The sequence below is a fragment of the Kickxella alabastrina genome, assembly GCF_025024165.1.
Source record: "Kickxella alabastrina strain RSA 675 chromosome Unknown BX661scaffold_15, whole genome shotgun sequence".
In the NCBI taxonomy this organism is placed as follows: Eukaryota; Fungi; Kickxellomycota; class Kickxellomycetes; order Kickxellales; family Kickxellaceae; genus Kickxella; species Kickxella alabastrina.
In genome coordinates this window covers 132,816-154,796 of record NW_026251486.1, presented here as the reverse complement: position 1 = coordinate 154,796, position 21,981 = coordinate 132,816, and the positions used below count along the sequence as shown (strand labels likewise).

General features: G+C 55.0%; 8 protein-coding genes across 8 annotated transcripts; 6 read left to right on the top strand and 2 right to left on the bottom strand.

The window, feature by feature from the left end:
• Positions 1-131: 131 nt before the first annotated feature.
• Positions 132-1,933, top strand: BX661DRAFT_210269 (phosphatidylinositol N-acetylglucosaminyltransferase subunit C; the record flags this gene model as incomplete). Its single annotated transcript, XM_051538716.1, has 2 exons — positions 132-183; positions 985-1,933. 2 exons carry the CDS (start codon positions 132-134, stop codon positions 1,875-1,877), a joined length of 945 nt encoding a protein of 314 aa, XP_051390733.1. The 3' UTR covers positions 1,878-1,933.
• Positions 1,934-3,687, bottom strand: BX661DRAFT_184202 (kinase-like domain-containing protein). Its single transcript, XM_051536422.1, has one exon. It carries the CDS (start codon positions 3,310-3,312, stop codon positions 1,990-1,992), a length of 1,323 nt encoding a protein of 440 aa, XP_051390732.1. The 5' UTR covers positions 3,313-3,687; the 3' UTR covers positions 1,934-1,989.
• Positions 3,688-3,697: 10 nt separating this feature from the next.
• On the top strand, positions 3,698-5,084 carry BX661DRAFT_184201 (thioredoxin-like protein). Its single transcript, XM_051536421.1, has one exon. It carries the CDS (start codon positions 3,913-3,915, stop codon positions 4,921-4,923), a length of 1,011 nt encoding a protein of 336 aa, XP_051390731.1. The 5' UTR covers positions 3,698-3,912; the 3' UTR covers positions 4,924-5,084.
• A 389-nt stretch (positions 5,085-5,473) lies between these two features.
• On the bottom strand, positions 5,474-6,643 carry BX661DRAFT_184200 (purine nucleoside phosphorylase-like protein). The gene has a single exon (XM_051536420.1). The coding sequence runs from the start codon at positions 6,475-6,477 to the stop codon at positions 5,551-5,553; it is 927 nt and encodes a 308-aa protein (XP_051390730.1). The 5' UTR covers positions 6,478-6,643; the 3' UTR covers positions 5,474-5,550.
• Positions 6,644-7,283: 640 nt separating this feature from the next.
• On the top strand, positions 7,284-8,214 carry BX661DRAFT_171773 (tropomyosin; the record flags this gene model as incomplete). Its single annotated transcript, XM_051533733.1, has 3 exons — positions 7,284-7,301; positions 7,576-7,880; positions 8,052-8,214. 3 exons carry the CDS (start codon positions 7,284-7,286, stop codon positions 8,212-8,214), a joined length of 486 nt encoding a protein of 161 aa, XP_051390729.1.
• A 411-nt stretch (positions 8,215-8,625) lies between these two features.
• On the top strand, positions 8,626-9,228 carry BX661DRAFT_199097 (uncharacterized protein; the record flags this gene model as incomplete). The annotated part of the gene is made up of 1 exon (XM_051538296.1): positions 8,626-9,228. The coding sequence occupies one exon, from the start codon at positions 8,626-8,628 to the stop codon at positions 9,226-9,228; it is 603 nt and encodes a 200-aa protein (XP_051390728.1).
• Positions 9,229-16,205: 6,977 nt separating this feature from the next.
• On the top strand, positions 16,206-17,883 carry BX661DRAFT_184189 (uncharacterized protein). Its single transcript, XM_051536419.1, has one exon. It carries the CDS (start codon positions 16,301-16,303, stop codon positions 17,825-17,827), a length of 1,527 nt encoding a protein of 508 aa, XP_051390727.1. The 5' UTR covers positions 16,206-16,300; the 3' UTR covers positions 17,828-17,883.
• A 420-nt stretch (positions 17,884-18,303) lies between these two features.
• BX661DRAFT_184185 (kinase-like domain-containing protein) lies at positions 18,304-21,607 on the top strand. The gene is made up of 2 exons (XM_051536418.1): positions 18,304-18,886; positions 20,125-21,607. The coding sequence occupies exons 1-2, from the start codon at positions 18,339-18,341 to the stop codon at positions 21,512-21,514; spliced, it is 1,938 nt and encodes a 645-aa protein (XP_051390726.1). The 5' UTR covers positions 18,304-18,338; the 3' UTR covers positions 21,515-21,607.
• The last annotated feature ends 374 nt before the right edge of the window (positions 21,608-21,981 follow it).

Genomic DNA, 21,981 nt, shown 5'->3' with positions numbered 1-21,981 from the left:
TGCGAATGCACAGATTGAGTGGGTGAGTAACGCGGGATTGCCTAGGTACATACATGCACCGAGGTAGAAGGGGTAAAGAAAACACGAAACGAACACGTATTGAAGGCGGGTACTAGTTGGACTGCATCAAAATGGCAATTCGCAGAATGCGTTTGGCAAAAAATAGCAAAGATCACAGTGCAAGTAAAAAATAAATGGCTGGGAGATTGTAATCCGTTGCACATTCCGTCGCACATTATTTGTTTTACGGTCCTAATAATGCTTTCCTCGGGTAAGCCAGGTGATTCTCGCAATGTGAAGAATGGGCAACTCTCCTAAGATGCAAAGAAGCAGTCCGCTTTCAACATATTTCCAGCTACCCAATGGCACTTTGACATTTGGGTTTAGAAAATACACAACCAAATCGCATCATGCCCGTGATGGTGCTCATCAATTTAGGTGTTGAAAGTATATCAATCATTGCTGTCGTCACCATCACCAACACTAATTTCTTGTGATTTGATGCGTGAATCTGTAGAGGTCGATAGATTAGCAATGATGCCACAAAGCATCAAATGTATTTAGCATAAACATGTTTGAGCTTACCAAGCCAAGTCTTGGGAGACGCACATCTTTTTAGTATTCACATGCATTTCACTTCTTTTATTTTTTTGCATTCGGTCTCTTCAATTCCAATTCCAATTTTCTTTTCACAATTCGCCTACTTTTTTCAGTAAAGGCAAGCAACGCGGAAGGCAATGAAGATAGTGCCGACGCGGATAGGTGTGTCGTTCCTCAGTCGGCGGCGCGAAACTTCCGCCTCCCCTGCCACCAGCACCAGCACCAGCACCAACACAAACAATACACCAGCACAACTGCACCTCGGCAATGGCCCAAGCGGGCGCAGCAGCACGCTGGTCCCGGAGGCGCACGCGGGAGCAGACGCTACATGTTGGCCGGGGCTGTATCTACCGACGTCGGCCTTGGCGTCCGATGGCACAACAGGTGGGCGGCCAACGGGTGTGCGTGGGCGGCGACCCTGGCGCAAGCTGCTGTACATAAAACAGGAGTACCCGGATGACTATGTTGATGAGACGTTTCTCATGGAGCTGCAGAAGAACACCAACGTGAGGATGTACGACTACTCGACAGTCGTCATGCAGACGGCCGTAGTCACGCAGCACATATCGAGCATCATGGTGTTCATCGCAGTGTTCATCAGCCTGTACCGCGGCAGCCTCACAGGCCAGGTGCTCCTGTGGTGCTCGTCGGTATCCACACTATTCGGGTTTGTGTTCTGGGATCTGCTGAACATGTACCTGCGCACGCCCGAGCAGCGCATAGTCCGGTTCAAGCTGATCAAGGGCGCGGTGCTGTTTGCGCTGCTGCTCTTTGGCCTGTCGCCGATCCTGCGCACGCTGACGGAAGATACGAGCAGCGACACGATCTGGGCAATGACCGTCATCTTTTTTTGCGTTAACCTGGCATTCCACGACTACAGTACGGGCAATCTGACCAACATCCGTTTTCCGGGCAGTGTGTCTCTCAACGCCGCCGTATTGGGCAGTGTGTTGCTGGCGTCGCAGCTGAATAGCAACCTGAGCGTGTTTGCGTTTCTTGCGTTTGCGCTCAAGTGGTTTGCGCTGTTTCCGATTTTCAGGCGGTACCTTAAGCGCATTTCGGCGGCAGCGTCCATGGCCATGGCGATTGTGCTTGCGTTGATCGCAGCAGCGATGTTCTTGTATATTTCGCGCGCTATCGCCATGCTGCACGTGTTCATTACGCTGTTCATTACGTTTGGCTGCCCACTGTGGCTGATCTGGGTCCAGCGGTACAAGAACGAGATGCACGGGCCCTGGGACGAGGCACGGCCGATTGTCCACCACTACTACCTCTAAGCCCCACTGCCTTTTTAATGTACTTGACAATACCTAATTATCACATATATTTGAGCATATTTTCATTTTCATTCCACTAAACGTCACACTGCAATATTAAAAAAAGATCAGCTCAGTTCATCTCCACATCGCCAGCTAGCTCCCGCTCCAGCGCCGCAGCATCGCTGGCGCTCATCAATCCAGACTCGTCGATAAACTGCTGGTGCTGCGCTGCCGTTCCCGGCTCGTAGCTGTCGTCGACCGACCGGTACTCGCGCGCGCGGGCAAACCCATCATTGGCGGGTATAGCGTTCGGATCAGCATAGCCATCCATATAGTCGGATATCTCTGCGGCGGCGTCGTTGGTCTCCTGGACAGCCTGGCGCTTAAAATCAATGACCTCGTCGATGATCATGCGCTTAACGTCGGGCATCGAGGTGACGGCCTCAAAGGACATATCGCAGGCCACTGGGCACGACACCTCATCATCCGGGTTGTGGTATGCCTTGAGATACGGGTGGGCAAGCACCTCTTCAACGGTAATGCGGGTGCTCGGGTCAAAGTCCAGCAGCTTCTCGAGCAGGTCCAGCGCCAGGGGCGTGGCGCCCGGGAAGATGCGCTCCCAGGGAACTTTGGGCATGTACGGCAGCGAGCGAATGTACATCTGGGCGCGCTCGCTGCCAATTCGCGACAGCGTGGCGTCGTCGGGAGTGCCAAGAATCTGCAGGATCTGGTTGAGCTGGTCAACGTAGTCACGGCCCTTGAATAGCGGCTTGCTGCCCAGGAGTTCGGCAAAAATACACCCCACAGACCAGATGTCGATGGCCTTGGTGTACGAGAGGAACGAGAGCATGATTTCAGGTGCGCGGTACCAGCGGGTGGCCACGTACTCGGTCATAAAGCCGATGTTGCCCTCGGGGGTCTCAGCCAGCCCGCGTGCCAGGCCAAAATCGCAGATCCGCAGCGAGCAGTTTGCGTTGACCAGCAGGTTGCTGGGCTTGAGGTCACGGTGCAGGACACCGGCCGAGTGAATGTACTTTAGGCCGCGGCAGATCTGGTACAGGAAGTACTGGAAGTGGGGGTCCGTCAGCGGCTGGCCGGACTTGATGATCAGCTGGAGGTCGGCCTCCATCAGCTCCTGTATCAGGTAGATCTCGTTGAAATCCGGGCTGTTGGTCACGTCAATGTCCAGCAGCGAGATGATGTTCTCGTGGCCGCTGAAGTGGCGCATTAATTTGATTTCTCGCAACGACCGCTTCGCCAGTACCTCCTTCTCGCCGACGCGCGACACCTTTTTGATGGCGACATGCTGCCCGGTCTCGATGTGTTCGGCCTCGCAGACTAGGCCGTAGGCGCCCTGGCCGACGTCACGCACGATTTTATAGGCGCTGTCCAGCGAGGGCGGCAGGCGCATGCGGCTCTGGCCGCTTCCTGAGGTTGCAGGCTGCTGAGACATGTGTGCAGTGTGGTGTGGTGTATGGTATGGGGATGTGGCTGGGCAAGCTGACGCAAGGCTCTTTTGTTGTTGTCGTCGTCGCTCGAATGTGTCGCTGGTGCGTCCGGAGTTTAAACCTTAAAGTGTGACAGAGCGAGTATAAGCAGCAAAAATAAGGAGCCAAAACAATAAGCGGACAAAGGGAGAGAAATGGCTTGCTTTGGTCAACTATTTTGAGCACAGAACAAATTGCCACCAAACTCGAGGAGTCGGGCGGAAGCCGAAACAAAAAAAGCAAACAAGCGGAGTGGGGTGGGGGTGTGAAAAAAGAGCGCATGAGCACAGAGCAAACATGCGCACCATCGTCGACCAGCTTGTATGCTTTGTGCGCTGCCTCACCTTGCCTTGCTTTTGTTTTTTATTATTACTTTCCCGTGTATTTTTAACATTTTTATCTGTCGCTCAATTGCTATTTTTGTCTGTTTATTGCTGCTCAAGCAAGCACAATTCAACAGACCTCTTCTTTTTTCCTTCTATTTTTGTAATTCCAGGGAAACTCGCCCTTACTGGCCACTCGTCCAGCCTTGACATTGCATTCAGAGCGAGAAAAAAAACGCAGAAATGGGGCTGTCCAAAGCGCTTTACCGGCGCCGAGTCCTAGTTATACTTGTGCTAGCACTCTTTGCACTGTTCCTGCTATTCAGGCGCAGCGAGCCGGCCACCGCCGCTGACAACCAGCCGGTACATATGGAAGCAGCCAAGAAAATGCAAGTGGCAAACCTAAATGAGGTGCCCCTCAGGGACGGGTTCATCAAGGACCCGACAGAGTACTTTGTGCAGTCGACGCTGCGGGACAACCATGTGGTGATTTTCAGCAAGCCCGAGTGCCCACACTGCCGGGCGGCAAAGGCGCTCTTGCAGTGGTATCGCGACCAGCGGGGGCTCCGGTATATTGTCATTGAGATGAGTAGTGAGAAGGATCTCCAAGGCATTCGGCAGGCGCTGAAGAGCCTGTACCAGCGCACGACGTTCCCCAGTATTTTTATTGATGTGCAATGTGTTGGCGGGAACGAGGAGCTGCAGCAGCTTGAGGGTAGTGGCCAACTGGCACAGATGCTGACAGATAAGGGGTTGCTCACGGCACTGCTTGCCGACCGTCCTGCCAACGCTGCTGCTGCGCCTGAAGCTGCAGCAAAGGATAAGGTAAAGGTGGTTGAGCCTGTGAATGAGCCTGTGAAGACGCCAGCCAACGAGCCAGCGAACCAAGCCATGCAACAGGAGGAACAGGCGCAGAAGCCAGCGCCCTCGGCGGCAGAACGCAAGGTGCGCACGCTGATCAAGAAGCACCGCGTGATGGTGTTTTCCAAGACGTACTGCCCGTACTCACGGCGCGCCAAGCAGCTGCTGTCGCAGTACCACGACGGGCGCGGGCTGGAGTTCACCGTGCTGGAGGCTGACTTGGAGGCGGATCCAATGGAGATTAAGGCCGCGCTGGGCGCAGTCTCCGGCCACTTTACGTTCCCGAACGTTTTTGTTGATGGAAAGAGCATTGGCGGCAGCGATGATCTTGCGGCGATCCACGCCAACGGCGAGCTGGCCCTGCTGCTGAAGGAAAAGAGTCTGATCGTGTAGATTAAAACTCGCTGATCAGATCGGCTCTACTAGAGCTTTTTCCCCTGAAAAAAAGGCGGCTCACGCAAAGTTTTTTTTTTCCATTTTTCCTCTCCGCCCTGCAATCTCGTCAAAATGAAAATCAAGAGTTTGTTTGCCAAGCTTCTTCTCTCTTCTTGCTAAAATTATTTTCTATTTTTTATATAGCTGTTTGAATAGTGTGGTAATGTGATAAATTGTAAGTTTTTGTTTTGCGTTCTTTATTATTCTTGCGACTTTGACCGCAACCTTGATGATGAAGCCTTAATATTTTTTGCACGTCAGTCAGATTGCTCGGTCCGTCATTTATGGCGGATTGGGCCAAGTGCTGAAATTTTGACCGTATATTTTCTGAAAGAAACACAACTATAAAAAATAGATGTGTATATGTTGTTTTGCAGCTTGTCTTTTTTAGACGATAGTTCGATTTTTACTAATTCTTCTTAAATCCTGTAACTCTTTGAACAACGCGCTGTAGGAATTATTGGTACGACAAGCAGATCCGAGATATGCGTAGTGATGTGTAGTCTGTATTTTATATCGTATTGTAATTGTAAATAAAAATATACTATTTAATACACACCCTCAAAATGAAAATAATTAAATTGATCAAATGTCCCTGATAATGCTCCGTACAAACTCCTGGATGACAGGGGTGCGCGCGGCAGCAGCAGCCATGACCTCCTCATGGTGCGGGAACTGCTCTGCAACAGTAACCAGGGGCTGGCCAGCAAGCTCTGCAGCCACAACATCGAGAGAGCTGGGCTCCCTGCGGTCAACGCACTTATTGGTGACCAGTGACATGGCCAGAACCTCCATGCCACAATGCTTGGCCACTACAGCCTCAGGCACAGTGCTCATGCCCGCAAGATCAGCGCCTAGCGTCTTCAGCGCGCGCAGCTCGGCGCGAGACTCAAAGCACGGGCCGTAGCACCATGCGTAAACGCCCTCATGCACGCGGAACCCCTTGTCCTCGCGCAAACTGGGGTTGGTCAAGTAGATGCGCGCGGCGATATTGCGCAGGCGCGGTGTGTACAGGTCCGAGATAGATGGGAAGCGCAGGCCGAATTCTTCAATGTTAGCGCCGATCAGGGCGTTGGCACCGGCAATGCCCGGCAGCGACAGGTGGTCGGCGATCAACGTCACATCGCCGACCTCGTAGTTGGGGTTGATGCCGCCGGCGGCATTCGTCACCAGCAGGACACTCACACCCAGGAGGTGCATGACGCGTACCGGGAACGTCGCCTGTTGCACGGTGTATCCCTCGTAGCAGTGGAACCGGCCCTGCATGCACACCACGCGCTTGCCCGCCAGGTCGCCAAAGACGAGCTGGCCTGGGTGGCCCTCCACAGTGCTGCGCACAAAGCCCGGGATCTCGTCGTACTTGACCACTGCCTTGGTACGCTCAAATGTTTCGGCCAGGCAGCTCAGCCCGCTGCCGCAGATGATTCCAATTTCGGGCTGGAAGCCGTTGATCCGAGTCTTGATGTATTCAGCCGACTGTACGTATGTCTTGTACGGAATCTGGTTCGCCATATTGTGGATACTATTTATTTTTTAGTGCGAGGATAATGCTATGGAGTGGGTTGTAAAACAGGAATTTGAAAAGAGAAAAGAGAGTTGTAGTAGTGATAATGAGAGCGCCCAGCCTGCTGGAATATATACGTAGTGGTAGTTACTTTTTTTATGCTACAGGGCTCGAGAGTTTTCAACTGCTTGCACACGATCCTCCTCCCTCTCTGATAAACAAAAGCGATGGTTCCCACAGTCCAACTGCTGGAAAACCTGTGATCACGCAAGCAGTCATTTTTGTGCTGTGATAATTCCTGCATTTGTACTTTGGTCAGGAGACGCAGCATACCAAGCCATAAGAAAAAGCAATAAATATGCTTGAACCGAGTCGAGAAGTGAACCATCCCCATGCCAAAACATCAAAATCCAGGAACTGGGATTACTTTTTGCACAAACAACAACAAACTTGCGCTGGTGCAAAAAATAGAACAAGGCGGAGTTTTCCCCTATTCCTAGAGATTTCCCCAGTCTGCTGTTTTAGTGCAAAAAACAAGAGTGCTGGTCGTTTTGCGCCTCGCGGCTGTCAAAACACCAGCAGATTGGATGAAAACAATGACAAAGAATAGACGACAGGCAAAAATGCAACAGCATTGGCAAAGAAGCAAAAGGAACTAGGAGCAGCTTGCCACACTTTTATATAACCATTCGCTTATTCTATTTGTCTCCTTTATTTTGTTCACATACCCTAGCACCCTTCTTTTCTACTCTTTTCTACTCTACATACCCTTTATTTCTCTTTTTAATACACATTTACATTTCCAACTACAAATATGGACAAGGCCCGCGAGGTACGTATTATTTTTCAAACCCTTCAAGAACTTTTTTGTCTTTGTGACAGTAGCGGTTGCCTCCCGAATCGCCAGAAATGCTTATTTTAGCGACTGGTGGCGCCACTCGCAGTTAAAGCAGACACTTTTGCATGACGACCAAAGATTGCAATTCCAAACTCCATCTGCAACACTGACCAATGTTTATGCTTTTATTCCCATTCGACTAAACTCTGTATTGCATTCGTGTTGTCGCACATTCCGCTTGCACCCTCCATCTTTTTCCCCTGTGTAGAAGATCAACGCATACCGTGCCGAGGCTGAGGCCGCCAACGAGCGCGCCGAGGCGGCCGACCAGCAGCTGAAGCTAGTTCTTGCCCAGCAGACCGAGCGCGAGCAGGAACTAATTTCGCTCCAGAACCGCGTCCAGCTGCTCGAGGAGGAGGCCGATAAGCGGGATGCCCAGCTTGCCGAGGCCAAGCAGATCCAGCAGGACAACGCTGCCACGCTCAACCAGAGCGACATTGTGCTGAAGAACGCCAACACTCAGGAGGAGAGGATTGACAACCTTGAGATTCAGCTGCGCGAGGCCATAAAAAAGTACGATTCTGCACATGACGCCTCGGCTGATACGCCTTCTGCATATGCTATTTGTATTGGTGTCTTTAACTGGATTACAAATGTTTGCTTATTTATTGTATGGGGGTTTATACTAAGTTTTATCTTTTTTATTTGTTTTTTTTTTTATTTTTGATATTTTTGATAATGTAGCACCCAGGAGCTCGACCTTCTTAACGAGGGCCTGCAGCGCAAGCTCACCCAGAAGGAGAAGGACGTGGAGACCGCCGAGACCGAGTACGAGACGCTGAAGGAGACTTACACTGCCCTCAAGAACGAGTTCGAGGAGGCCATGAGGTCGCTGGACGAGATGTAAATCGGTTTGTTTTTTTCATTCTCATTTTAATACAAACCAAAAAAGTTTTTTTTTTGTGGAATATAAAATGTACTTTTCTTCTGCTCATATATTGAGAATAAAGTGAAGCAAATTGCCAAGTTATAAGGAGTACTTCCTGGCACGGCTGGTGCTGTTGACAAAGTTTAGAGCCATTCAGGTGCACCAGTAGTACTATCAGTAAAATTAAAAAACATTGCGACTTGTCGCGCTGCCCATACTCGGCTTGTCGCCCGCAAAAATACAAAGTTAAAAATTGGCTTGCCGCTTTGGTAGCCCAGGGGCTAGTTTCTATTGGCAGGCTCTTTTAACGTCAACACCAACATCATCACTTTATTGAAATCACCCACACATACATCCACAGATTCACACATCCACACATCCACACGAGCCATGGACGACTCAAACATTGTCGAGCTGGAAATGCTGCGGCGGCAGCTCCAGCAACTGCACGAATCATTCACAGTGGTCATTGACGAAACACGGCCAACACCAGACAACCCAAACCTGGTGTCATGGCCGGACCTTCTGAGCAAATTCAACATTCTGGCGGCCAAATACGCAGTGCTCAACCAGGCAGTCAGCAAAAAGCACGCGGCGCTGCTCAAGGAAATGTCAGTGGCGCCCAAGACGCGACCGGGCAGCATCCACGAGCAGAATATCATCTCGGTGCTGCTGCGCACAAAATTGGCGCCCGAGATTGAACAGGAGGAGGAGCTTATCTGGGCGCAGGTCGAGGCCGAGTCGCAGCAGGACAAGCGGCTGGATTGGGCGGCGCGGGCCGAGAAGCATGAGTCGCTGGCGGTTGCCGCGCTCAACACATTTATTGAGCATCGGAGGGGACATGCAAAGACCGTGGCTGGGCTGGTCAAGCAGAGGATGGACGAGGCGGAGGGCGGGCTTGATGCGTCGGCGAAGGAGGCGGTTGGCAGCAGCGACTCGAAGGTTGCGCTGGAGGACGTTCTTGCGTTCATGTCCTCCGGAATTGAGATTTGAGATGGGTGTTGCACTGGTCACAAGCACAAACACAAATATATGTACTGGCCTTATTTTTTGTTTTATTTGTTTTTCAGTCCTTCTTTGTCGCGCTTGGCTGCGGGATGACATGGGGAGCAGGCCACCTGCAGCCATACGACAATTTAGTGAGAAAAGCATTTTTAATGCAAAAAAATATGCAATGCAGCGCAGTGCACTACGCTAAGAATAAGCAAAACAAAAATAGGCAGATGCGTGCTTTCAAGCTGCATCTTTGCATCGGTGTCTACGTCTATGTTCAGGATTTGCCCTACTGGTGAGCTGTTTTGGTTCCAGCACTAGACACCAAGAAAAATGCACATTCAGTGTTGTTGTCCGATCCATCGCTTTGTTGTGCAGTTCGCTTTTTGCGTTTATTAATTGTACCTGTTTGTGTATGTTTGCGTGTTCGTGAGGGGAAGTGAGGTTGCAGAAAGAAATCTGATGAACATGACACTGCGATAAAAGTGTGCTTGCGCAAATAAAAAATTCTGCTCCAGAAAAGGAAACCCAAAGGCAGAAAATATGTACAAATTGAGACGATAAAATATTCCGCTTGGGTTAAATCCTGGCCCTTCTTTCTTTTCGTTTTTTTTTACCCAACTTGTTATAATTTTGTTGCACTTTATATTTTTTCCACTGATAATTCCCTTTCACTATATTTTTTTGTATTTTGTTGTTATTTTTTTACTTGGTTGAAGAGACGAAAGCAACAGCGCAAAATACAAACAACTCAAGGACGTCCGATCTTAATTATCTTTTATTCGGAGGATTCGCCCTGTTATTGTTTCCACTTGTTTCTGGTACGTTTCTTTTGTTTACAATACCAATAGTATTGATGCCCATTTGTGCATAAACATATTTATACCAACTGTGAGCAAAAAGGCAGCAAAGGACTTTTGTTATTACAAAAGAAAAAAACTTGAATTTCGAGCATTTTGAAAAGTCCATGTCGGCCCTTGCCTCTCTTGGAACCAACATGACGGCAACGATGTCAGGGATATGCGCAGTGAAACCGGAATCCCCCATATCCCCTCTCCACCTCACTTTTCAATGACTCGTTGTTACTGGTCTTTACGCAATTCTTCCCCCATTTTGAAGTGCTGGATTTGGAGTAGTAACTTTTAAAATAAAGTCTCAAACATGTTTGCCCCTTTCTCTCCTCTACTTTATGCTTAGTCTCATGACTCTACGCTGAAACTTCCAAACATTCCTTCAAAGCGGGTATTGCTCGCGCATTTAATCCTGCTTTTAGCATCCCATTAGCAAAAACTAGACGTGAAAGAAAGAGGGAGTTGGTGATTTGTTTGTCTGTTTGCTTTAATTTTTTTCAACCCTTTGTGTTTTTTATTTTCATTCCCATCAATTATTTTTTGCTTTGCATACATTTGCGTGTATTTTTCTTTTACATCAATTATTAAACTTGTTTGTAGCTTATCCACCACACATAGCAAACAACCGTAGCAAATACCCCATACCATTATTTTACTTTAATTAAACGACACCGATCGCAATGGACACGGTTATCGATCAGGCAACCATCGACGAGCTACCGTTTGTGTACCAGGTGCGCATACGAGACATCGAGCAAGAGTACAAGGACGGCGATATCACGCAAAAGGGATTGGCCAAGCGGATGGCACAGTTGATGCAAGAGTATCAGTCCAGTACAGACAATGTGCGGAACTCGATATTGGCCGCCGGGTACGACGAAGACGTGCTGCCGGGTGCTAGAAAAATGCAGTTCGACTCACCCGGCAATGGCAGCAGTGGCAGCAGCACAGTTGACAGTGGCGTAAACCCAAAGCCTGGTGCGCACAGAAGCAGGGGAGCGGCAGACGCAGTTGTTGGTGTGCGCAGCGGGTCGACAAAGGCCAACTACGACGCGCGCAAGTCTACGGCCATGGGATTTAAAAAGCCCGGAATCAACTTTGAAGCCCTGCTGGATGACTTTAGCAGCAGCAGCAACAACAACAATAACGGCAGTGGCATGGACGACTATGGCGACGATATGCACCTGTCCCACCAGCAGCAACGGCAAAAGCTGAGTGTAGAGACAGGGTATTCGCGCGAGGAAAGCGGGCCGCTGTCTCCGCAGTTTGGATTCAGTCTGGGGTCGCCGATGCACTCGATGCCACCAATGCCCACAGTTGCGCGGAGACAGCAGAACGCAGGCTATGGCGGCGAGAACAGCGGTGATTTCGACGAGATGACGTCTGGGCGCGCATACGACGTGCTCAGCGACATGATGGATCCCTATACCGCGCTGTCATCGCAGAACAACCAGGAGCTGTACTCGGACAACAGCAGCAGCAACAGCATCCTGGACGAGATCAGCGACCTGGAGCCCACAGGGTACATGGCGGATATGGTCGGCGCGCAGAGTACGACACAGCACCCGCATGAGCTGACTGGACAAGATAGGATGGCAGAAGTGGCTGTTGGCAGCGCACTGGCGCATGCACAGAGGGATTTTAGGCCGGAGCCGATCCAAATTGCAGCGGACCGGGGCAACGTGCAGCTGCCGTCTCGCTTGGGAGCACCCAGCATGCCATCAGCGTCTCAGCTGCTCACTCCCGATACGCCGACCGTAGGCTTGTTCATCCACCACGGCATTGATCCGCAGGCAGCCGCAAGAGCGGCGCCAATGCAGGAAAAAAGACCGGTGCCGGTGCCACACATGCCCTTTAGCGCTGCGGCTGCGGAAACCTTCTTGTCGCCGGTGTCGGGCACGCACGAGACACACGAGTTTGACGCAGAGGAAGAGGAGATGTACGCGTCGTTACGGCAGCAGAAACAGCAACAGCGGCCACATTCGGCAAGAAGCAGTGTGCTGGCGGATACTGGGGCGGCCAGCACCATTCGCGGCGGCACGATCACGCTCAAAGACATGGTTTTGGCTGACACTGGCTTTGGTAGCGATAAAGGAAGCGCAGCAGTAGCGGCGGCGGTGGCAGCGGCAGCGGCAACATTTCCTGAACCGCCGGTCTCTCCGGGGCGGGTCACTAGCCACTTGCAGCAGCTTAAGCGCAACAGCATACAAAGCGCGGCGTTCGGCGGCGGGCTTCAGGTTGTCAACAGCAACGACAAGTTACGTGAGGTGGCGTTCCCCGTCTTGGACGAGGTTGATACTGTGGAGCAAGCGCAGCAGATGCAAAAGTCAGTTGCCGCACGCGCTGTGTCTCGGCGGCCGACATATGGCACGCGCTCTGCAGGGTGGAACGCGGTGGCGGCTAAAAATGCGGCGCGCATATCGTACTATGAAGCAGAGCACGAGTCTGAGCTTGAGGTCCCTGCCAACTTCGACATGATGATGCTGGCGGCCGAGCAGATGCAGATTGCCGGGCCGGTCGAGTCAGAAGGGGGCCGCCAGCAGATGGGCGCCAACAACCGTCAGTCACTGCAGTACACGTTTGAGGAGTCAGCGGCAATGTCGATGGATGCGCAGACGTACCTTGAGATGACTGCGCCGGCAGAACAGGTTCCCATGCTGGCCGAAGAGGACCCGGATATGGCGACCAGGGGACACACGAGCTATTTGTACGAGGGCCCGCTGGTGTACGAGGACTGGGATGCGAGCATGCAGGCTGGCGGCGAAAATGGGGCGGCAGAGCACCAGATGGTGGCTGCGCCCGAGGGTGGGTACATGGAGACGATTGTCGAGGGTAACTATCTGCAGCCGACAAGCCAATCTCAGTCCGACTATCAGCAACAGCAGCAGCAACAGCAGCAGCAACAGAAGCAGCAGCAGTCGGCACAGCCACCGGTTCAGCACCAGTACCACGGACCACCCGCCGAGGACGAATTTGGCAGTATCGGGGCGTTCATCAGCCCGCACACGATCCCAGCTGAGGCGCACTCAGCCAAGCTTAAGCACCTGATGGAGTCGTTCAGTAGCCTGGCAGCGATCCTGCGGCACCGGGCGCGCAGCTCATCGCAGAGCATTGCGTACTCGTGCGTGGACACCAAGGGCAAAGAGATCGGGTCATGGACATGGAGCGGGCTGCACACACGCGCGCTGCAAATCGTTGCACTTCTGCGGCACAAGGGCGTGTGCGCGCCGGGCTCTCGCGTGGCGCTGGTGTACCGCAAATACGAGATGCTGGACTTTGTCGGCAGCCTGTTCGGGTGCTTCTACGCCGGCATGTGTGCTGTGCCGGTGGTCGCCGGCGACTCGTACGCGGAGCTGGCGCACGTGCTCAACTCGACAGGCGCGGCGCTGGTGCTCACGACCGAGCTTAACACGCGCGCGCTCAACAAGGACTTGGCGCAGAACAACGTCGGCCCCGGCTGGCCCAGCGCCGTGGCGTGGGTGCGCACCGATCAGCTCGGCGGCCACGTTCTGTCAGCAGTCGGCGCTGGTAACGTGTCGGCGCAGCACGTCGCGCGGCCGGCGACAGCAGCAGGATCGGCAGCGGACCATGGCGACGAGAGCATCGACCGGCTCACGAGCGGCGATGTCGCGTACATCGAGTTTAGCAAGAGTCCCAACGGCGAGCTGAAGGGCGTGCAGGTGACGCACGGCGAGATCATGCAGCAGAGCGCTGTGTGGATGATGAGCACAGGCATGCTGGACATTGGCCGCAAGTACAAGCACCGCGTCGAGCTGCAGCAGGACAGCGGCGAGACAACCGACTATGCGCTGGCGCTGGACGACGAGAGCCAAAGCCAGAGCCAGAGCCAGAGCCAGAGCCAGAGCCGGAGCCAGAGCCAGAGCCAGAGCCAGAGCCAGAGCCCGAGCCACGGGCGGTCGCCGCAGCTGCCCATGCTGAGCGTGTCGCACACCGAGCCGCTGGACCTGCTAGACCAGCCGATGCCGTCGCCGACGCAGTCGTCAAAGCACCGCTGGGGCAGCGGCGGCGGGTTCCTTGACCGGCTGCGTAGCGCCGGGTCGCTGCCGCGCATACGGCGCGGGTCGCGGGCGCGCGACTCGGCGAGCATCGTGTCGAGCGAGGGCACGGGCAGGGACGCCGACGCCATCAGCATGCGCACGCGCGCGGCGTCGAACCTGTCGACGCTGGGGCGCGAGATCATCTCGGCGCCCAGGCCGCTGCAGGCCCCGCCGCCGGCAGCCCAGGCCGAAGCCGCGCCGCCGCAGGACACGGCGTCGGTCGCGGTCTTCGAGGACGTCGTCGTCACGTACGTCGAGCCGCGGCAGCACCTGGGGCTGGTGTACGGCGTGCTGGGCGGGTGCTACGGCGGGCACCAGACGGTGTACGCCAGCAGCGCGGTGTGCGACACAGCCGGCGCGTACATCAACGTGCTGACGCGGTACTGCGCGACGGTGGCGGCCGGCGACTACACCGGGCTGCAGGCGGTGCTGTCGGCGGCGACCGACGAGCCGGCGTCGATCGGCGCGTTCAGCAAGAAAATCGCGCCCAACCTGGGGCGGCTGCGGCTGCTGCTCGTCGACACGCTGTTCGTCGACGGCGCATTCCACGCGGCGTTCAACCGCAGCGTGCTGCACCCGTTCGGCTGCCCGTACCGCGCGATCGAGGACACCGAGGGCCACGCGGTGGTGACGGCCGTGTGCACGCTGGCCGAGCACGGCAGCCGGCTGCTGGCCATGCACGACTGCCTGCAGGCCGAGGCGGCCACGGCTGCGGGCGACGGGCTCGTGCTGGACCGCGCGGCGCTGCGGCTCAACCGCATCGAGCTGTGCGCCGGCGGCGAGCCGGGCGCCGAGCGCGTCGGCACGGTACGCGTGCAGGCGTTCGGGCGGCCGGCGGCCGGCGCGGCGGTGGCGGTGGTCGACCCCGAGACGCGCGAGCTGTGCGCCGGCGACGCGGTCGGCGAGCTGTGGGTGTCCAGCGCCGGCGGCGCGTTCTGGGGGCTGCCCAAGCTCAGCGCCAGCATCTTTGCGGCGCGCTTCACCAGCGGCGGCGGCGCGCGCGCCAGCAGCGGCGCGTTCCTGCGCACGGGGCTGATGGGTGCGGCGGTCGGCGGCCGCGTGCTGGTGTTCGGGTTCTACGAGGACCGCATCCGCGCGCTGGCGCTGGGCGGCGACGGCGGGCCGGCGCTGTCGTTCCACTACGCGGCCGACATCAACGCCACGGTGCGGCGGCTGCTCCCGCAGGTCGGCGAGTGCGCGGCGTTCGAGATGTACGCCAACGACACGCACCTGGCCGTGGTGGCGGCCGAGGTGCGCAGCGGGTCGGGGCTGCACGCGCCGCTGGCCGACGAGATCCACGCCGTGCTGCGCGCGCGCCACGGGCTCAGCGCGTTCGCCGTGGCGCTGTGCCCGGCCGGCGCCCTGCCGCGCGCGTTCCAGTACGGCAAGCGCGCGGTCAACGCGCAGCTGTGCCGCCACCAGTTCGAGAGCGGCCGCGTCGGCTGCAGCTTCGTGCGCGTAGCGACAGCCGGGCTGTTCCTCAACCTGCCGCCGCCGGCCGCGCTGGCCGCCGGCCGGCTGCCGCCGCTCGCGCGCTGGACGCAGCAGACCAGCCTCGAGCCGCCGCCGCCGCCGGTCGACGAGCGCTCGGGCGCCGACCTGGGCGCGTTCGCCACCATCGCCGAGCTGCTGGCGTGGCGCGGCGCCGCGACGCCCGACGCGCCGGCGTACGTGCAGCTGGACGCGCGCGCGCGCGCCACGCGGCCCGTGGCCTTTGCGCAGCTGGCGGCGCGCGTGGCGGCCGCCGCCACGCTGCTGCTGGACAAGCGCCGCGTGCGCGCCGGCGACCACGTGCTGGTGGCGCTGGCGCCGGGCGTCGACTTTGTGGTGGCCGTGCACGCCAGCCTGGCGGTCGGCGCCGTGCCGATCGTCGTGGCGCCGCCCGACGCCGCGCGGCTGGCCGAGGACCTGCCGCCGCTGCTGGCGGCCGTGCGCGAGTTCCGCGTGGCGGCCGTGCTGGTCGACGCGGCCGGCGACGCGGTCTTCCGCGGCAAGGCGCTGGACGCGGCGCTGCGCGTGCCGGCGCTGCGCGCGCTGCTGGGCGGCCAGCGCATGCCGCCGGCGCTGGCGCTGGACCGCGCGCCGGCGACCAGGAGCGTGCTGGGGCGCGGCGCGCTGCGCTTCGACTCGGCGTGGGCGCAGGCGCAGCGGTCGGCGCTGGTGATGCTGTTCGCCGGCGCGCAGGCGTCGACGCCGCGCTTCGTGGGCTTCTCGCACGCGGCGCTGCTGCGGTTCTGCGCGCAGCAGAAGGCCGACTTCCAGATGCGGCCGCAGCTGCCGCTGGTGGCGTCGGTGCGGTCGTACAGCGGCTACGGGCTGCTGCACTGCGCGTTCCTGGGCGTCTACGTCGGGTGCGCGACGCTGGTGGTGCCGCCGCCGGTGTTCTTTGCGGCGCCGCTGGTGTGGTTCGACCTGGTGCAGCGCCACGGCGTCAAGGACGCCTTCGCCACGCTGCCGATGCTGCAGCACGCGATGAGCGCGCTGGCCGCCGCGCCGCCGCCGCGCGGTGCGCTCAGCCTGGCGTGCGTGCGCAACCTGATCGTCGCCACCGACGAGCGCATCGACCCGGCCGCGTGCGCACAGATCCGCGACTTCTTCGCGCCGTTCGGGCTGGACGCGCGCGCCATCAACCCGCTGTACGCCACGCAGATGAACGCCTGCATCAGCACGCGCGCGTACCTGGGCGTGCCGCCGCTGACGCTGCGCTTGGACCCGCACGCGCTGCGCCGCGCACGCGTCGTGGCCGTTGCCGCTGACGCCGCCGCCGACGCCGACGGCATGGCCGCCGGGCTGCTGGTGCTGCAGGACTCGGGCAAGGTGTCGGGCAGCACCATGGTGGCCATCGTCGACCCGGCCACGCGCATGCCGCTGCCGGCCGGCGCCATCGGCGAGGTGTGGGTGTGCAGCCAGAGCAACGCGCTCAACCGCCGCACGCCGCTGCCTGGGCTTTCGAGCGGCGCCGTGGCGATGCCGATGCCGATGCCGGCCGCTGACGAAGCCGCCACCGGCTTCCTGGCCACGTCGCGCGACTGCGAGTTTGTGCGCACCGGCGACCTGGGCTTCCTGTATCTGCAGCCGGCCGACGAGGCTGCGGGCAGCGCCCCGCCCGAGCCGTACCTGTTTGTGGCCGGCAAGATGGATGCCACGTTCACCGTCGACGGGTACATGTACTTCTACGCCGACATTGAGCGCGCCGTCGAGGACCCGGCCGAAGACATCCTCCCGGACAGCTGCGTGGTGTTCCAGACCACGTTTCCGCCGCTGGCTAATGCAGACTCGTCCGCCTCTGCCGCCAGCTCCAATTCGCTGCGCCTGGTCGCCGTCATCATGATGCGCCAGATGCCCACTGCCGACTCGTTCCTGCCCAACATCGCCTGCCTGGCCTTCAGCAGCGTGCTGGACCGCCACCAGGTGCTGCTCGACGAGATTGTCTTTGTGCCGCGCGATGCGCTGCCCCGCTCGCGCATTGCCGAGAGGCGCCGCCGCACTGTGCGCGGCATGTACGAGTCGGCCAAGCTCAATGCCTTTGTGAGCTTCCCCATTTTGAACGCCACCACCACCACGTTGCCCTCGGGCGTGTCGAACCCAAACAACCGCCTGTCGTTCATGGGTCCAGCCAGCCTGAACATTTCTAGTTCGTTGATGCAGCAGCAGCAGCAGCATCAGCAGCAGCATCAGCAGCAACGCTAATCCTGTGTATTTTTATTTTTATTTACATCTCGATCAGCCTTTTCGCATCATCGTCGGTCGGTGTCAATGCCGCCCTCATTGTTTGCGTTATTTTATTTCTTTTAGCCTTTCCAAACAACATAAAATATAATTCCTTTTTTTTTTTGCTCTTTTATTTTGTTCCTGTTCTAATCCTTTTTTTTATTTGTACTTGCTAAATCAACAAACTATAAATTCTGTTATTTACTTTTTATTTCTCCCATGTCTTGGCTACGCCCCAGTAAGTACTGCCACCGCCACCGCCACCACTATGTTATTGTGGCAACGACCAAGACGCAACACAATAATTTATATAAAAAAAATTAATTTCTAATTTCTCCTCCAATAACTCAATCATCCCATCGTTATTATGTGCACAACTCATTACCCGCAAAATATAGAAAACAACTCGTCTGCGGCTAGCTCCAAAGACTCTGTTCCGGCAAACCAGCCCTTGTCCGGAACTGCGTCTGGCTCGGGCTTTTTTAATTCTATGAGACAACAGCAGGCCCCTCCACAACAGCAGCAGCAGCAGCAGCAGCAAATAGCCAGCTCCATCCGCGGCGGAATCCCGCAGTACCCCGGTCCCAACGCCGCTCAGCACTCTGCATACTCCCAGCAGCAGCAACAGCTGTTTGCATCCATGTCTATCGACAATACCCACAGCGTCAATAGCTCCGGATCATCAATGCGCTCTCCCTCAGCCGCGTCCAACCAAAGCATCAACACAGATCCCTCCCAGCAACAGCAACAACAACAGCAGCAGCAGCAGCAGGGTATGGCTACCAATGGCCTGCCCAGTGCCAACCAGAACCCTGCCTCATCGGTCAAGCGTTCCGGCATTCTGGTCATCCGCGTTATGGAGGCGCGCAATCTGGTTTACCCGCCTGGGTCTCAGCAGCTGATGGCTCGCTACGCTCCTTACAAAAACGAAGCCCATCAGCGTCCATATGCTGTTGTCGAGTTTGACAAGAACGAAGCTGTTGTTACCAGTCTTGGTGGTGACATGCAAAATCCTATTTGGAAATACCGTGTCAGTTTGTAAGTTTTTTCACCTTCTCTCTATTCTCCCTGTTATGTTTCCTTTTTTCTCACATCCCCCCTTTTACCCCCTCCTCCTTGTTTCTTTTTCAATTTTTGCTTTCTTTGTCTGTCTCTCTGTCTGTCTGTCTGTCTGTCTATCTATGTCTGATATGCTGTATTGCCGATCCCAAAGTTGTTTATTCTTGTTTTATTTTATACGCTTTTGCATTTTTGCATTTTTATCTTTCTTTGCCACTATTGCATGCTGCTCTGCTCTGTTTTTTTTCTTGGTTAATATCAAGAGACAGACAATGAATGTTATTTTGAATGATGTTTACCCGCATCACACGTCTCTCACTCACTCACTCACTCACTCACTCTTCAGACTCTGCACATATTGTTGCACTTTTTGATGTGGTTTTTTTGTTCATGTCATCTTTATTGTTGTTGTCATAAACAACCCCCCCCCACACACACACACATGATATAGAGTCCTCGTTGCTCATCCTCAACGCCACTACTAACAAAGTAAATCCACATCTCGTGCACATGTTCATGTTCATGTTCATGTCCATATTCATGCATGGTGGGTTGGGCAATACTAGGTTTTTGTTTTAAAATCCTAACTCATCAAAACACATGTCAATCTGAAGAAAAATAAGCTGAGCTTTAAACTTGAGTGCAGTCTGTTTGTATATTTCCCTCTCTCTCTATTCATGCCACAACCATCTAACAACAAAACACCTGTTGTTGTAGTTGCAATGCTGCATATCCCATTTGCATCCGCTCTCAGCTATCTGACCACAACACTTGCAGATCTTCATTTTGCTTTTTCGCTGTACAGCTTAGTATGAGCCAATTAAAGACCCAGACTACAAATGATCTGCATCCAATTTGTGTTTTGTGTTTTTGTGTTTTTGGGCTCTCCCTCTCCGCATCCTTAATGTCTCTCATATCCCTATAAAAAACGACCTTCATTACAAAAATACTCGACCATTCACTCTGCGCGCCTTATTTGTTCGCAACTCCCGAAACAGGTTTACATACCTGCCTGATCCCTCTCAATCGCACTCGCACTCGCACTTGCACTCTCTCGTGGATATACCTTGTTCTTTGGTTGGGAATTCCTGCGATTCCAAGCAGATCGCCCAAATACTGGATCACATTAACACCAGATCAACTCTTTTTTCTTAAAAAAAAAACTAATCCTAATAACTAAATTTACCTGCTCAATCATTATTCTCATTTGCCTGTAGTGATGTCTCGCGCACAAGTCCTGTGATGGTCTCACTCTACCAGCGCACGGCCGAGCTGCAGCACCAGCGCACCCCCCAGACCCGCGGCTTCCAGAGGTTTGGAAACGGAAACAGCACCAACGCTGCCAATGGTCAAGGACGCACCACACAGCAGCAGCAGGTGCAGCCTACCAACAGCGGTCAGTCCCAGGCCATCACCACGGGCGCCATCTTCCTGGGCGCCGTGCAGATCATGCCCGATTTTGCCGACAACCGCCTCTATGACGACTGGATCCCGCTGCTGGGCGGCGCCGGAAACTCTGGCCACATTCGCGTCCAGTACTGCTTCAACAAGAAGGACTCGACCCCCCTCAACATTGAGCAATTCGACCTACTCAAGGTCATCGGCAAGGGCAGCTTCGGAAAGGTCATGCAGGTGCGCAAGCGCGACACCAACCGCATCTACGCAATGAAGATTCTGAGCAAGTCAAAGATTGTCATGCGCTCCGAGGTTGCCCACACTCTGGCCGAGCGCAACGTGCTTGCCAAAATCAACCATCCCTTCATTGTGCCCCTCAAATTCTCGTTCCAGACACCCGAGAAGCTGTACCTCGTCCTGGCTTTCATCACTGGTGGCGAGCTCTTCCATCACCTGCAACGCGAGGGCCGCTTTGACCAGCACCGCAGTCGCTTCTACGCCGCCGAGCTACTCAGCGCCCTCGACTGCCTGCATTCGTACAACGTTATCTACCGCGATCTCAAGCCCGAGAACATTCTTCTGGACTACAGCGGCCACATTGCGCTGTGTGACTTTGGACTGTGCAAGCTGAACATGGGCGATAACGAGACAACAAACACGTTCTGCGGCACCCCTGAGTACCTGGCCCCCGAGCTTCTGCAGGGCCGCGGCTACACGAAGACCGTCGACTGGTGGACCTTTGGCGTGCTGCTCTACGAGATGATGACTGGCCTGCCGCCCTTTTACGACGAGAACGTCAATGAGATGTACCGGCGCATTCTCGAGGACGAGCTTGTTTTCCCCGAGGACATGGGTAACCGCGCAAAGTCGCTGCTGCGTGGCCTACTCCAGCGTGACCCGCGCCGCCGCCTGGGCAACAATGGCGCTGCCGAGATCAAGGAGCAGCCGTTCTTTGCCGAGATCAACTGGGACTATCTGATTGGCAAGCAATACGAGCCGCCATTCAAGCCCAGCGTGGCGTCGGCTAACGATACCAGTAACTTTGACGAGGAGTTCACTGCTGAGCCTCCCAAGGACTCGTACATCGCTGACTCGAACCTTTCGGAGACTGTTCAGGAACAGTTTGTCGGATTCACTTATGATGGCAGTGGCGGCGCCATGTCACTTGCACAGAGCATGACCATGAACAATATTGATAATTACCGCAACTAGATTCAAATTTTTAATATTTCAATATTAGCACCATTAATTGTTGCATTCTTTTATTTCAAAAACATTTTTTAATTAATTTTTTATACAATTCTCTTTTGAAATGTCTAGACTCGAAAAAAAAATGTCTCACTCGTGTCCAGTCTACATAAACACAAAAAAAAATTCTTTTGTTTTGTGTGGATCAAGCATTTTTATTTTATTTGTTGCGTAACATTATCCTCTTTTATTTCATTTTTGGATAAAAACATTTTTAAAAAAAAAACATGTTTAAAAGACACAGTATCAAGCAGTCTAACGAATGGCAACTATCGCCAAACCACCCGATATTGGACCTAAGCGATATTGATCCGTTGCCAGCGACATTCGGAAGCATCGACTCATTGCCACTGGACCACCAAATCCCCGTCCAACAAGTATTTATCCAAAAGCTGCAAGAATCAACTGTAGATAATCGCCGGATATACCTG

What these genes read in the sequence shown, in the direction of transcription:
- BX661DRAFT_184189 (XM_051536419.1), top strand. Translation starts at nt 16,301, where the DNA reads ATGCTGTTCGCCGGCGCGCAGGCGTCGACGCCGCGCTTCGTGGGCTTC.
- BX661DRAFT_184201 (XM_051536421.1), top strand. Translation starts at nt 3,913, where the DNA reads ATGGGGCTGTCCAAAGCGCTTTACCGGCGCCGAGTCCTAGTTATACTT.
- BX661DRAFT_184202 (XM_051536422.1), bottom strand. Translation starts at nt 3,312, where the DNA reads ATGTCTCAGCAGCCTGCAACCTCAGGAAGCGGCCAGAGCCGCATGCGC.
- BX661DRAFT_184200 (XM_051536420.1), bottom strand. Translation starts at nt 6,477, where the DNA reads ATGGCGAACCAGATTCCGTACAAGACATACGTACAGTCGGCTGAATAC.
- BX661DRAFT_184185 (XM_051536418.1), top strand. Translation starts at nt 18,339, where the DNA reads ATGAGACAACAGCAGGCCCCTCCACAACAGCAGCAGCAGCAGCAGCAG. An exon ending in TGGAAATACCGTGTCAGTTT is followed by an intron (nt 18,887 to 20,124) that starts GTAAGTTTTTTC and finishes ATTTGCCTGTAG; the next exon opens with TGATGTCTCGCGCACAAGTC.